This window comes from Dreissena polymorpha, chromosome 4 (genome assembly GCF_020536995.1).
Source record: "Dreissena polymorpha isolate Duluth1 chromosome 4, UMN_Dpol_1.0, whole genome shotgun sequence".
In the NCBI taxonomy this organism is placed as follows: domain Eukaryota; kingdom Metazoa; phylum Mollusca; class Bivalvia; order Myida; family Dreissenidae; genus Dreissena; species Dreissena polymorpha.
In genome coordinates, this window is record NC_068358.1 from 20,583,726 (window position 1) to 20,599,823 (window position 16,098).

General features: G+C 35.8%; 1 protein-coding gene and 1 long non-coding RNA gene across 3 annotated transcripts in view; both read right to left on the reverse strand.

Moving 5' to 3' along the window:
* LOC127875937 (uncharacterized) overlaps positions 1-15,856 on the reverse strand; it is a 35,325-nt gene extending 19,469 nt beyond the window's left edge. Inside the window, exons 1-2 of the mRNA XM_052420695.1 lie at positions 15,708-15,856; positions 783-966 (exon numbers count right to left, since the gene is read on the reverse strand). Of these exons, the coding sequence (XP_052276655.1) occupies positions 783-966; positions 15,708-15,783 (260 nt within the window). The 5' untranslated portion in view covers positions 15,784-15,856. The remainder of the gene's footprint in view (positions 1-782; positions 967-15,707) is intronic.
* Positions 12,980-15,681, reverse strand: LOC127875945 (uncharacterized). 2 transcript variants are annotated; one of them, XR_008047522.1, is made up of 5 exons: positions 15,145-15,681; positions 14,615-14,691; positions 14,324-14,419; positions 13,637-13,718; positions 12,980-13,346 (listed from the first exon to the last, which is right to left on the reverse strand). It is a non-coding gene; the product is annotated as an uncharacterized LOC127875945 (long non-coding RNA). The 2 variants fall into 2 exon arrangements; XR_008047523.1 differs by lacking the exon at positions 15,145-15,681 and adding an exon at positions 15,033-15,103.
* Positions 15,857-16,098: the final 242 nt, after the last annotated feature.

Here is a 16,098-nt window from a genome sequence, read left to right on the forward strand (position 1 = left end):
ATTGCCTAATGAGACCATGATACCTTGCAGGGTAACACCTGACCAGACTGCCTAAATGTGCAGGGCGGTCTGAATCTATGCTGGCCCATTTTAAAGCAGCCAAAACTATATGATCTATTGCTTAAGGCATGATAACCTCATAAATTAGAATACAAAGTGATTATTTAAGTGGGCTTAAAAGAAATTGGACAGAAATTTCTGAAAACATTTAGCAGATATAAAATGTTTCAATGCGGACCTAGTTGGGTAACTGCAAACTTTTAACTGATTATAAAACAATGTTGTTGTGTTTCTTTAAGAATATGGCCATGTTCATTTGACCTGTGAACTTGAGCAACCTAATTTTGGGGAGAAAACATGGTTATCATAAACTGTGTGCGCACAACATACAATATGCAATAATTGTTACTTTGAATACACAAGATTACAAAAGCAAAATGAAAACTCGCTAAAAAATTTAATATTGTGATTCAAATTTTGGAATTTTTTTATTAGTACATATGTTTTTATACCATTTTAAGGATGCACTTTGGAATGCGAAAAAGTGAATTTTTACTAAAATTGGGAAATAGGAGTTTATGCAAACTTTATGTGGTCTAATTTAAGTCCATAATTTGACCAAAAAACCTACTGTGACCTATTTTGGATGTTTAATCAAACTAAAAATATTGCAGTGAAATCAAGCATTTTATGTTTTGCTTGATGTCAAATCTAATTCTATATATATATATATATTATATCATATTAAAGTAGAACTTTATTATAAAACCTTTTATTAGTACCTCTGAAGTGGTGCTAAGAAGAGCAGATGCACCAGTAGGGACCGCCATGTAACAGTTCGGTCTGTAACGTGCCAGTGGAAGCTGAAAACCTGCATCACGAGCGCAGCAAGCGCAACAAAGGTCAAGGTCAGCGCTCCCCATACTTGGTGCCCAGACGACAGGAAATACACTGTTAAGGCAATGTCTGAAATTCATACACACAATCATGTTCATCTGCATTTTTGTGACACACCTCCAGTTCACAATGAGAATATAGCTATTTTTCCCAATTTTTATTAAGTACCTGTAAAAGCAGTGACAAGGATTTCAGTAGATTTTGAAAACCAGGAGTCACAATGACTCGAGATCTCTAAATTTTGAGAGGTCAAAATAAAAATGATAATGGTCAAAAGACTGAAATAACTAGAAAATTTCCTAAATGCATCTTTAAGGTTTTGTAATAGCTTATTTATCATAACAATGAATAAAACATTTTCACAAAAGCTTTTTTATTTCAATAAAAGATCATTTCTGGTCCTTTTTAAGTTGGACTGTGGAAAACAAATGCGTCAAATGATGCAAGGCTAATTTTTTGCAGGAGTCAGGGGTTTTTTAGACAAAGGGGAAGACGCTGGACGCTGGGTGAAAGGGGAAAATAGAGGGCGAAAGAGACATATTTGGGGAAAAAATAAAAACTGTTTTAATCAAAGTCTATAACTCATCTACTCTGATTTCAGGGGTTTTTCACCACTGTCTGCATCTCTGGAAAATGGAGGCATTCCTAAAGAAAAAAAAACGACCCATCCCCAATCAAATCTAGATGAAATTTTTCCAAATTACAATAAAGAAGTTTTATGTCAAAATCAATAAAAAAAAACGTTAACAAACACAAATGACATTTAGAGTGACTTCCCTTTATCCATTACGTCATAATTAGCATGCCCTTACAACTCAGATGTAAGCATGTTTAGTTTGAGGATTCTTCTACCAACATTGGCAGCGATAAAGTGCGAAATGTTCCGCTTGACTTTGCAAAAATTAACAGGAACCGCAAACTACACATTCTAATCCAACTCTGTAGAAGCTTATTTCTATTTTAACGTGTTTTAGCGACCACTGCAAATGAGCTAGTAGTGCGCTGGATAATTATTAAAATCAATCAAAATTATCAATAATCGGTTTAAAATGAAATAAATGCTAAACAACGATATGTTTTGGTGAAAAATGATATTATTGGAGGGGAAATTGTATTTTGTGGGGGAAAAATTCTGGTAGGGGAAGACGCCGGCGTCACTTTCTTCGTAAAAAAAAACAACCTGGGAGTCATAAATGAGACAAGAGCACCTAAAAACGATTGCCAGCACTAGGCTGCAGGTGCAGTTTTGAATAAATGAAAGCTTGTCAGACATTTTTTTTAGAGGTCAGTGACCTTGACCTTTGACCTAGTGACCCAAAAATGGGTGTGGCATGTAGAGCTCATCAAGGCGCATTGACATATGAAGTTTCGAAGTTGTAGGTGGAAGCACTTTGATTTTAGAGCCAATGTTAAGGTTTTAGCAAGACGTTTACGGCGGGAAACATGACAAGACGACTTGGCTACACTACGCGACCCTTGATTTTTGCCGCGATTCTCGCATCACCGTAGTCCATGCAATGTGACAAATCAATGTGATTCCGAGCCAGGGCTCAACATTAACCTTAAAACCAACTTGCCCTGCCGGGCAAGTACTTAGAAAATCTACTTGCCCTGAACATACATGTAAAGCCACTTGCCCAAACATGAAATATCACATTAACTGTAAACCTCATTGTTTTAAATAAAGATCAAAATGATAAACCACAAAACCTTTTTTATTTTTGTACATTAAACAAAATGATAACAGCAATTAAAGTCTTATTAAAGTCAAGTCTAAATTAAATGCTCTTTGTTCTTTTTTGCACTTGCCCAGGCGGACAACTAGATTATAAAATAACTTGCCCGGACCCAACTTGTACTTGCCAGGGGCAATAGGACAACCGTTAATGTTGAGCCCTGTTCCGAGCTACAAGAAAATTTGGGTGATGTCTCGGCAAATCCAGGGTGACAGTCGCGCAATGTATCTCGCTGTTAAGCAATCAGTGCAAATCACTGCAAATCATCGTGAACCGCCGTGGTTCACCTTTTTAAGCGATTTACGTTGAGGGTTACACTTACATGTACATGTAACATATATGTATACACTTACATTATACCTTGTAATAATAAAGCTTTTGTTGTTGTTATAATATACAATGGGCATATAAGCTAAAATACTCCCGTTCCGACATGAACTTGATGAAGTAATGTCGGAAGCTTTAACGCCTCCAAATTCATTTAACAGTGCAGAATGATCATGCAATAATTATTGAACATAACATGTAAACATTATTTAACTAATTGCATTAGCAGAATGTTTATTAAAACTTACATGCAATTATATTCAAGGCCCGAATACACTACCACTGTTCAAATTCCATATTGTTGCCATATACATGTAGCACTGTGTAAATTGAAAGTTGCATAGTGTATCCTCATTGGTCGGTTATATATACCTTGTTTCTCTATACATGGTATTTGATTTAGATGAAACTAATAATTTGGTTATTTACGAGAAATTAAACTTTGATCTTACTGTGTGTGCTTATTGATGTTATTAATTATGTTAAGACTTATTTTTGCATTTCATTAAGAATTATAAAGTGTAGCCCTTTTGTTAACAGTGTTTAGCAAAATATTCGCGCCTTGAGACACGGAAAATTGTTTAAGTAACACTTTCATTTAAAGGTTAAATGTAATCAGTAGATTACGTCTAATTATTTGGACTAAATTATGCTATACTTTTTTATGTTCTGGTTCAGGCTCCAATGCAGATAACATGTGTTACTCGCGTTACTTTCCGAGCGTTGCACATACATTTACAATGCTTGACAATCCAGAAATACATTACTGTTCAGTGCTCCAGCTAGGCCTAAATTTGAGGGCACCCCGCCCTGCCCTCCCGAACCTCCGCCCTGCCCTTCCTAGGGCCCCCCCCTGCCCTTTTTTTTTAAATGATAATTAATATATCTCTTATTACATTACAAGTAATTAATTTATTTCTCGTTATAGACATTATGATTAAATGGTTTAATAATAATGGGAATAATATATTCTAACAATTATTAATAATCTATTATAGATTAACATGCATCAGGAAGCATTCCAGAAAAGCCCGCGCGCTCGAAAGTGCCCTTTTGAAAAAAAAACTGCGCGTCAAAAGTGCTCTTTTGACAAAAAAAGCCCCCCTGCCCTTTTTAAATCCTAGCTGGAGCACTGCTGTTCTATTTTTAAGTATATGTTATTAGGACTAGCAACCCCAGCTAATTTTTCATCAACATCTGTTTTTAAAGGCAATTGCATATTTGAAAAGAGCTTTTAAAGAGCTTTTCAGAACAGTTTTTCTTTTTAAAATCTCTTAAAAAATAAATAAAGTAATGGAAATTTGAATATTGCTAAAATGCGCGAAAATTCTGAATTTTCTCCCTATATAAAGTGAACAAGGAAGCGCAACATTCGCGGCACCGGAAATTCAAGTTCATACATTTTTACATAGTAAAATTGCCATAACTTTTTTATTTTTAGAGATATCTTCATGAAATTTGGAAAATTTGTAGATCAATGTATACTCTGTTCATAACAGTATTATAAACACTTTTAGTTATTAATACACACATGGTAATGATCAACACATTAAGGAAGTATATACATAATTTTATTAGAGACATTATCTTTTTTGCGAAAGGCATCAGGCTAAAATATCTACAATTCACACATTTATTTACTCACAAGCAATATTGGAATTACTTAAAATGGATACCAGTATTAACATTTTTAAAAGCAAATTTAACTAATTTTAATTTTATGATCTATTGCAAATAATTATCACAATCTTAACTATCTAATCAAATTTTCACAGGTGTTTGGGGGGGGGGGGGGGGGGGGGGGGCGGAATGTCTTTTCATCGTCTTGGGACGGGGACATGCACACATTCTATAACTTTCTAATCCTTGAAATAAATCTATGAATATTTCTTATATATGTTATATATGTTGTGTTTTGTTGGTGCCTCTTTCACATTCCATAACCATTCAAAATTCAAACAGTCGGGCACAAATCCAACAGAAATTAGGAATTGTTTCTGAACCGTCTGAATGTCTTCTTGTAGAGGCCATTTGCACTGGCCAAGTTTTCTGGTGGTAGTCATGAATTTAACCACAAAGTTTTCTTTATTTTTAAAAGCCATACCAGGATACCAAACATCCTGGTATGCAATTGCAACATATGCATTACAATTTAAAATTCTGCATTTAGATTCATCAAGTCTTTCACATTTTTTTTCACCGGGCACTTTTTTTTTTAAATTGACAAGTTTTTTTTCTGGTCACATGTTCTTGAAACTTTGGTTTTGACATATTTTGCTGTTGATGCTTTAATTGCATGGTTAAGATGACACAGTACATAGAACAACACAGTTGAAATTTTCCCATTTTTTTCTAGTAAAGTATTTATTTCAAGAATGAGTCCATTCTTCAGGGGAGGCGGAAAACTACAACGGGCGAGGCATGGTCAGGGGTGATAACCCCAAAAAAGGGTTAGGGTAAGGGTTAGGGGTCGGGTTAGGGTTAGGGTTGGGTTTACGCTTACCCAAACCCTAACCCGACCCCTAACACAAACCCTAACCCTCTAACCCCCCCTTGCGCAATACCATACCATGCCTCGCCTGTTGTAGTTTTCCGCTTCCCATTCTTCAGCCTGTTTATAGGCTTCAAGGTTTCTGCCTTCTTCAAAAGAGAGGTTGTTACACCATTTTCATGACAGAATGGTCCTGGTTTGTCGTCCAAGATCTACTGAAAAAAGGAAAGAAAAGTCAGACCTACATCATCAGTACATGTATAAATAATGTTAATATGCAACTTTTACCGTGCAAAAACATTCTCACAGGCCAGTGGGGATATGCACATTTGGACAATTTCTACAACGTCGGGGCAAATTTATCGATTTAATCATGTCAATGATTGTTAAGATACTTAATTAAACTTATTTTCATACATATAATTTACGGGTAAAAACACCTTTAAGGGCATTTCATAACAATAACACGGGGTTGGTTTTGCTACGCTTCGATCGCACAAGCAGGTGCCCGTCCTTACATCGAAATTACATATTTGCACTGAAATAAATAATTAATCGAGTCAAAATCAAGGTTTCTAGAACTCACCTTTGTATTTAGAATAAAATTGAACCACATGAAGATGTTTTCTATCGGTAAAATGATGATGCTCAAAATCGTCAATAGAAAAACGTGTTTACGATGCATAATCAGTTAATCAAAATGGCGGTCAAAGGTGAAAAGCGAGGTCGCCGCGTGACTGGAGTAAATTTGAATAAATTACTACGTTCGGCTTAAAATGCGGGAGGGTTCCTACTGTTTCCGACAAAAGATTTGTATATCAAATTAAACTTCAGAACATTCCCTACAATATGATATATGATGCATAGTTCGGAAATCAGTACTTTTTGTAAAAAATCGGCGACATTTTAGGGGACTATATCTTCGGTTCGGATGAACTTAAAAATTTGGATCAAAGTCATGAGTGGAGGTCGTGAACTTTTCTAAATGGATTTGTCCATCTCATTAATATTCATAAAGTTTAAGTCAACCGCAAATAGGAACAAAGTGTACATGTGCCACGCGCCGAGTGCATGAAAGTTGATAATCACGCGCAACAGCAAAAACCATAATATTTATTGTTTATTAACAGATAAAACTGGGTTATAGTGGGTACAATACAAAAGTAAAACATGCATTTTGTAGAGAATTTTATTAGCTTTAAAATGAGACCAGTTATAAAAATATTCATCTACAAATGTTATTTAAATCCCCAAAATGCCACAGGCGGTGTAAACTTTTCACAGTTTTCCAGACAAAATGTGGGATTATCGGAGATTAGCTGGGGTTGCCAGTGATTCATTTTGCCGTGCGTCCTGCGTGCCAGACGCACGTTTTTTTCTGGGGACGCATCAATCTCAAACATGTGCGTTCTTGGAACGCATTGTTTAAAAACTCTGATTTTCAACATTGTCAAAGTTGTACATGATACCGAGTACGATTCGTGGATGTATGCAAAACACATGTCAACACCATTTTGAAAAAGTAGAACGGAAGTCACATTACTTCATTGGGAATATAGTACGCGTATTTTGATTGGTTGAAATATATCAATTATCCAATCAGTTACGGCGTTTTATTAAAAGTTTGTTGGACAATTAATTGGCTGTCCCGGATGGTAAACAAAGAAAATGCGACCGAAAAAGGTTTTCGAAATTGATCCTTAACAATTTAAACTCGCTGTGTAGATATTTATTGATAACGCAGCCTCGATGTAAACCATGTGGTTTAAATATGAAAAATAAACGGCAGAAAACACTTTCACGAAGGTAAAATGGTGTACTTTGAGTTGATATGCAAAACACGACTGTTCAGGTTCGATCCTTTAATTCAACTGCCCGTCAACAACAATACAAATCTATATGACGTCAAAATAATAATAATAATAACGTGCTCATTCGCGGCAACCGCCAATCAATGTTACATCTAAAATCTCATATAATATGCACGACATACTGGGGGCCGCCACGAAGGTATAATGGTGTACTTTGAGTTGATATGCAAAACACGACTGTTCAGGTTCGATCCTTTAATTCAACTGCCCGTCAACAACAATACAAATCTATATGACGTCAAAATAATAATAATAATAATAACATGCTCATTCGCTGCAACCGCCAATCAACGTTACGTCTAAAATCTCATATAATATTCACGGCATACTGGGGGCCGCAAAATGATAAAACAGAGTTTTCACATAAGTATACGAATACGATAATCATAACAAAATGCTTAAATATTAAAAAACAGTCCATCACAACAATATCATGATTGTCCATCAGTTTCCATTGGCACTTATCACTTACAGTGGATAAAGTTTTGCTATTGGCCTTAGGGTATACAGTCCTTACTGGTTTGCACTTTGGCCGCGCGAACATGCCCGTCCCTTCCGGTTACAACATCGACGACCACGGCAAGTTTCCATCGACATCTAGGGTCATCATCATGGATCTGCACCACGTCCCCGGTGTTGATCGTCTGCGTGTTGGAACCAGACATTCGGTGGTGCTCGCGGAGTGACGTCAGGTACTCAGTCTTCCAGCGTCTGTAGAACTGTTGTATGAGCAGCTCACGTCGCCTTGCCATGCGGTTAAATGAAGCATGGTCGGCTGCAGCAACAGTACTCCCGGCATCGACTGTGACGTCATCGTGAGGCAGCGTTGTAACTCGGCGACCGTATAACAGCTGTGACGGCGTGATGGGCGTGGGATCGTTAAGATCTGTTGATGCATATGTCAATGGCCGATCGTTAAGTACAGTCTCGATTTCTGTGACGATTGTCTGTAGAGACTCAAGCGTGACGTATGCTCGGCCAAGTACTTTTTTCAGAGCGACTATCGTTAAACCAATAAGTCGCTCCCACAATCCCCCGTACCATGGGGCACGTTGTGGAATGAAACGCCACTCTATTCCCATACCGCTCAATGTTTCTTGGACTGATGTAGACTCCATTAGCGTCTTCAAATGGTTAGACGCTGCTACAAACGTGGTAGCATTGTCGTAGATTATTAATTTTGGCAGTGACTTCCGGTTAACAAATCTTCTAAATGTGCATAAAAACGATTCCTTTGTTAGATCGGTGACAACTTCGAGATGGACGGCTCGAGTAATAGCACAAGTGAAAAGACAAATGTATGCTTTTGTTTCACTTCCGTTTGTCTGCTTTACGTATAGAGCGCCCGTGAAATCTACCCCCGTTATTGTTAAGGGCGGCGTGTCTTCAACTCTCATCTTCGGTAATGGTGGCGGCCCTGGGACTCTGCGGCAAGTGACGCACTTCCGGACGACTGTCTGCACACACTGTCTTATCGCTGGAATCCAATACTTCTGTCGTATATGTGTCACAGTTGCGTTGACACCCGAGTGCAGATGTGTGATGTGCGCATCTCTGACAATCAACCGTGTGATGTGGTGTTTTTTCGGTAACAATATCAGGAACTTCGCCATCTCCGATAGTGGAGCGTTATTAATTCTTCCACCACATCGAATAATGTCGTCACTGTCGATAAACAGACGAAGTTGTTTCACAAGCTGGATGCGACACATTCGTGATTTCAAACTTATTTTTTCATCATTGTATTCTGTGGCTTGACAATGCCGAAGTTACAGTTTTTCAGCACATCGGAGTTCATTTGCATTTAATGTTTGTTCACGGCACCAATTTCACGAAGGTATAATGGTGTACTTTGAGTTGATATGCAAAACACGACTGTTCAGGTTCGATTCTTTTATTCAACTGCCCGTCAACAACAATACAAATCTATATGACGTCAAAATAATAATAATAATAACATGCTCATTCGCTGCAACCGCCAATCAACGTTATGTCTAAAATCTCATATAATATTCACGACAAACACAGTTTGCGTTCGTCTGTTGTGAGCGCAGACAGTTATTATTTATATAGTAAAGTGATGTTATTATACTTTTCTAGATATATTGAGCAGTGTTGTTTTTTCTAAAGTGACAATTAAAATTAGCAAGTTCTGAAATAAATAGCATGATTTTTATACGGTACATACATAATAGTGATACAGATCGTACAGTATTCCGTCCTATGTTACATAGAATGTAAGTGCATATAACAACACAGACATCTGCTGTTCATACTGCAGGATGTGAGAGGGGGGTTTTCTATACAGAATAAGGTCTTGACCAAATTCATGAACAGGTTTACTGTAGGGAAACAAGACAAACTCATGAGAGTGCAGTTGTGCAATTTTGCCCGGAATGAATTAGTGGAAAAAGCTCTCCCTGTTTGGAGAAAAAACAAGGCGAGAAGGCTATACACCTTAAATACAGTATGAGTGTTGTTACACTAAATATGTATTGAAGTTGTAAACCTTTTGACCAAAGGAGAAATTGTATTTTGTCACACTGTTTGAAAGGGCTAATTTTGACCAAAAATTTATAAACTCTAGTCATCCAATTTATTAAAAGTCTAGTCAGTCCAAACTGTTAAAGATGTAAAAAGTCCTCTGTTTAAGATGTTATATGTTTCACTGTTTGTTATTAAAAGTAAAACAAATAAAGATTTTACTTGCTATAAACCTATTTCTGTTTTTAGCTGTAAAATTGCATAAAAGAGACCCTGGCAAAGGTGTATCATGTTAAGTAGATTATTTGTAACGAATTTACAAAGACACAATCTGGGACCCATTGTTTTCAGTTTGGACCCATTATTTCAAAATATGCAAGTCCCAGGGACTCATTGATGTAGATTTCAAAATGAATCACTGGGTTGCTATTATGACATCATGTTATATAATATGTTGTTATTACATCATTGCCTATATATTTAAGCCATTAAACATTGTGTTTGTTTTGCTGAAAAAAAAAAACGAGTATATCAACGTAGCACTGAGCGCTCGCAGAGTTCAATAGATTTTATGATGATGTATAATGTACCTACATGCATTTCTCTGGGTTTTCACGCCCAAAACAAAAAAAAACGTCAACATTTGATTATTTATTGTGTACTCAATCTGTGCATTCAATCTAAATATAAATACGCTTGTCCAATGAAAACTGTGTCCCACATTATGCACTGTACTCTTTACACTTCTGAAAAATGGCGTAGTCATATCAGTCGTCGAAATTTGCACTAGTCCGACAGCAAAAAACAAGTATTTTTTCTTTCGGGCTTGTAGGAAATCCAATATTACAAGCCAGACGTGCTTGTACAATTCATTAAACAAAAAAACAAGTTCCACTTTCATTTTCAATATTTGTAAACAAAGTTTTGAGCCGCTTAAATCAACAGCCACTTATGTTTTAACACACTGCGCACACGTGCTGGGCAATCAGCCGACAATTGGATTACTGCGCATAAACGCATGGTTATGTGATTCCCGGATTACTATTATCAGGGGTTTTTTTTAGAGAAAGGGGAAGACGCTGGACGCTGGGTGAAAGGGGAAAAAAGAGTGCGAATGAGTGATATTAGGGGAAAAAATAAAAACTGTTCATTTCAATGTCTATAACTCATCAAAAGAGACTTGTCTCTGTCCTTTTTGTTCTTAAACACAGTTAACACGTATTAAAGTCAAAGTCCTTAATAAAGTTGCAGGTGTAGATCTAATAATGGGAAATGTTTCAACTATATTTTTGTACTGGGGCCGGGGGACGATGTCAATTTTGTGATTTCAATTTCATGATGAATGGGTTGACGATCTTGATTTGCTACAGTATTGGAAGGGAAAGGAGCGGCAGCTGCCGATTGTCTACTTTCACTTTCACAATGTTCGATGTTGATTACCTCGGAATCCTGCTGGGTTATAACGGTTTTCGATGATTCTTTCTTAAAAAATGCCTCGATGCGTTCAGTATCTTCCGAGTTCGAATGTTTTATTTTGTTTGTGTAAGAACGCTAATTATAACATTTTTTTCTGTTTTCACGTTTATACCTCGGCTTGCACATAGCCCGGATGAAAATTCGACTGGTTTCCGGTAATTAATTGACGAAACACCCTTCTCGCGCAAGACCGGTATCCAGTAAAATAGTCACATGATTATTGCCCAGTTTACATGACGTTATTTAAGAGCTATATTTAGAATAACTGGGATTCCCAGATGTTGTGTGTTCGTCTGGAGAGAGAGAGCGCGAATTCGTTGTACATGGTGCAAATTGGATAATTGTCGAATGCCCCAAGGAAAAATAAACATTTCTTTGAGAGAAAATATTATATTTTGGTGAAAAATGATATTTTTGGTGGGGAAATTGTATTTTAAGGGGAAAAATTCTGGTAGGGGAAGACGCCGAATATCGGCGTCACTTTCTTAGTAAAAAAAACCCCTGATTATGTAAAATAAATGTTTTGCGTTGCGTTCGGGACACAGAGAGTAATGGCCGAACAGTTGTCATTCAAGTACGTCGTTGAGGAATGCGAATCTGAGGTAACTGTGATTGACGCATTTGTAAACTGGCTTTTTGTAGAATAACCTGGCACTTAATTGCTTATATATTTTCGAGTGGTTCAGGTTTGCTCTCTCTTTCACATGGATATATGGGATAACTTTCTGCTAATTTTTTACCTAAACTTAATATATTTATAATTGTGATTTGATTGAAATCCATGTGTGAAATTAATTTCTTCTTATTTCAGGATCCGAAAGAGGCTGGCTCAGATGACGAGGAAGCTAACTTGGATGAGGATGAAATTAATAAAAGATTTGTATTGTATTCTAAAGATTGAATAAATGAACGCTTCTTTGGATGTTTTATGTTATGTTTATCTGCATTTAACAAAAATGTTTGGGCCAGTAAAATCTGACTCGGGCTTGTTCAAATTCCCATAGTTCTAGCCCGACTTGCTTGTAAATTTAAATCTCAATTTCAATGACTGTCATATGGTTGTGCACAGACTCTAGATGAGTCAATATACGCCCCGTGGGTTGTGTTAATGTTATTCTCAAACATATTTACCGACATAAATGTTTAAGATTATTTTTTTGTAAGTGATGTTGTAATTATGTTGGATTATTTGATAATTGTGAACATTAGAAAAGTGATATGTATACAGTTATCAATATGTTTCGGTTTAAATGCATGAATTGGCGAATCATAGATGGCACCGATATCCACTGCGATCACGGCAAATCACCGCAAAATTGAGGGGAATCAGCACGAAGATTATCTTGCTCTCGCGTGACGACGGAGTGACAAATCACATGAAATCGCAGTGATTTTCCACTCAAAAAGCAAACTGTCCACCTTGACTGTGCAAATTAGGCAACAATCAAGGGTCGCGTAGTGTACTTTAACGATAATATTAATAACAAAAACTCCTTCAAAATCTACAAAGCTAACAAAAACTCATTGATTGGTTCAAACATTTTACATTGAATTTTCAACAATCGTAATAACGTGATTACAAAACATACCATTTGCAAACAATCTTGACAAAGACTAAGTCAGTGTGACTTCTAAACTATTTTCAAAAAGGAACGAACGAACCAGGTTACGACTAAGTTAACGTGCAACTTGATTAGCAATAACCACTGATTTTGAAAATTGACATAAACCCAGTAAAATTATACATTTTCTGATAGATATTAGTAAACCATTTCCAAATATGTATGGTTTGTCTATCTTACATTGTCTAAAGTAATGTTAGTGAATGCGGAAACATTGAAAAATCCCATGTGTAAAAATTGTCATTTTTCATTTTTTCAAAATAGTCAACCTGGGTGTATAATTTGTTTAAAATAATGATTTAAGAACACATTTTTTATCCAAACTTTTAATAATTCATTACAGATACATTTCAGCTATGTTAGATGTCCTTGCAATTGGATGGTCCGGCAGGATTCTGGTCTGAAACACGTTACCCCCCACCAACCCAGGACCCAATAATTCCTGAAATAGACAATAAAAAGTTGATTTTTCTAAATTGCAAATGTGCATGTGATTCAATATCACAGTTGAAATAATGTACAACAAAACAAGAATAAATGTTCAAAAAACAAAAACTTATTTGGTTAGTATTTAAAAAAAAACATAATCCAAAACATGTACAACTGCCCCACCCACCCAATACAAATGTGATACAACCTGGTATTTAAGAACATTTTCTAAGTAATATAATTTCTCTTAAACAAAATTTTATTTATGAACTAGCAGTTAAATTGAACAGGAAAAACACTTACGGTTGAATATGCAGCCAGTAATCTGAATTCTTATCCAAAATTCTGATATGTCGGTTGATTAGGAATGGCAGCACCAGGAATTCTGAAAGATCGACAATGCATTGCTAAATTAAATCTTATATACTTTTGTAAAATGAAACAGAAACACTATTTGTTAGAATAGTTTAACACACACCTATTCAAAAAAAGATAAACATATAATAAAATAATTAAAAAAATATTATAATAATTACTGTAAGAAGTTTCGAACTCATAATAGGCGAATGTATGTAACAGCTCAATATCTTTAAACAACTTCTTGGATTTAGTAAATCATTGTCGATACATTAATTAAGAGCTTGTTTTCTTCATGAAAGGAACTCCAAAGATGCTGAAATATAATAGTGCACTGCATGCAAATATTAATTAAGTGATACTGACAAACTGAAAGAACAGAACATTTAACCGCAAATGTTTTCTACAAGCTTTTACTGATTCAATGTTTCTTTTTTCAAAGTTTGCAAAAAAATCATGCTGAGATCAAAATTAGCCAATTGTAAGGGTATTTAATATTTCATCCATTTAAGTCATCTTTTTAATGTAGCGCCATATGATGAAATAACTGGAATTCCTTTGCCAACTGAAGTAATTTCCAATTTAATTTTAATAGTAATATTAAAATTAATAATAAGATGCAGTCACACATACTGTTTGTCAAAAAGGCTGTTAAACAACTGATCTTTCACTGGAATATTCCTGTCAACCAAAAGGTGAAGGTGGTTGTGTCTCGTCAGAGTCCGATATCTATGCAAATGAACAGACACATACATATTTTTGTCATCATACTTACAAAGTACATTTCCAACAATAATATTATTTCTTACAGTAGGGGCATGTGTATATTCTGTATTATTAAATAATTAAGTTTAAATTCAGGATATAATTGTTAACCATCAAATTCAATGTCTTCAACATGCAACTGCTTAAAATGTTACTAACCACAATGTAACTGTGCTCATGTATTTGTGAAATCCCATCATAATCACTGTCCAATAGATCTTTGTCAGTCATGTTCTCTATAAAATAACAAATAAATAAAATAGAATTTCAATACCGGTATGCACAAAACCTGCGACACATAATAACCGAGTCTTAGCATTGCATCCTCAATTTTGCAAAGGTTAATTCTAGAACCTAACCTTTATATATAATAATATCCATTTATTTTTTGTATATTAATCATGTAAATGAAATAAGAACTGAAATTAATTATAGCAGTTTTAACACGTTAACAAAACTAATAATGAGATGGTGTGCGAATTATAATGCTCCCTAAATGTATAATCAACTTAAAACTAATAACGTAACTTAGCTTTTAAGTTTATGATTATGATCAATCACAGAAGTTACATTTTACATTTGTTACAAATGAAGACAAGTCCGGTACGACATGGCGCGGGTACGATCTGGAACAGATTTTCTTTGACATAATTAACACAATAATTTAGGTGATTTAAGTGAATTCATACCTGCATCGATACCAAATGAGACGATTTCTCTTCCTGCCAAACAAATACTGTGTGTATCGTACCGATATCCGTAAAACTGCTCAAAAGATCGCTCCCGAATTCACCGTAACAACAATGTAATAATTCCGCGTAAAGGGGAGTAACTCTACTGCACAGGAATAGTGGTGTTGGAAATAAATAAATATATATTATTTCACGCGCATATACCTGATTCAAATGGTTAGAATTTATTAAAAAACACAATAATTGATTTATTAAAAGCTAAATTTCAAGTGAATCTGCCTTCTTTCTGCAAAATATTGGCCTTCGAATTTTTTACTTTCACTTTTGAGCAATGATTTTTTATTTTCCGGTCATGGCAAGGTCAGATACTGCTTATTTGGACATATCTCCTCCCACATATGCAAATTTTTCATTTGGATTACTTCTTTCATGCTCGTAGTGAAGCGTTAAAAACACCCCACATTTTTCGGTCAACTTTTTGCCTGAACACCGATTGCGCAATAATTTGCATAGCAGGTGCGTGGTTATTGCTAACTTGATGTACTAACGTATAGACGAACCTGTGGCAATGTCAGCTACATATGAAACTGCAGAAAAAATAACAATAACTTTGTCATAATGCGTAAAACTCTTCATTTTCAGTACTGTTTTATGGCACGCTTGTCAGAATCTTTTTTATCTTCCATATTGTTTGTTTGAAATTGGCGGATATCACATGACTTTTTGAATAGTGAATAAGTCGAACCGGTCACAAGTTAAACCGACCGTAACAAGCAATCTCCACGCAGAGTTGCACTCTCTTACAATGCGGTTCATTACATGTATGTTGAGGCACGAACGACAACTCTGCTAGGAGCATGGCCGAGTTGCACTCTCGTACACTGCGGTTCATTACATTCTCTTTGCGGTGATTTTGTGTTTACTGGGTTCCGAAAGAATACCGGTAGGCAG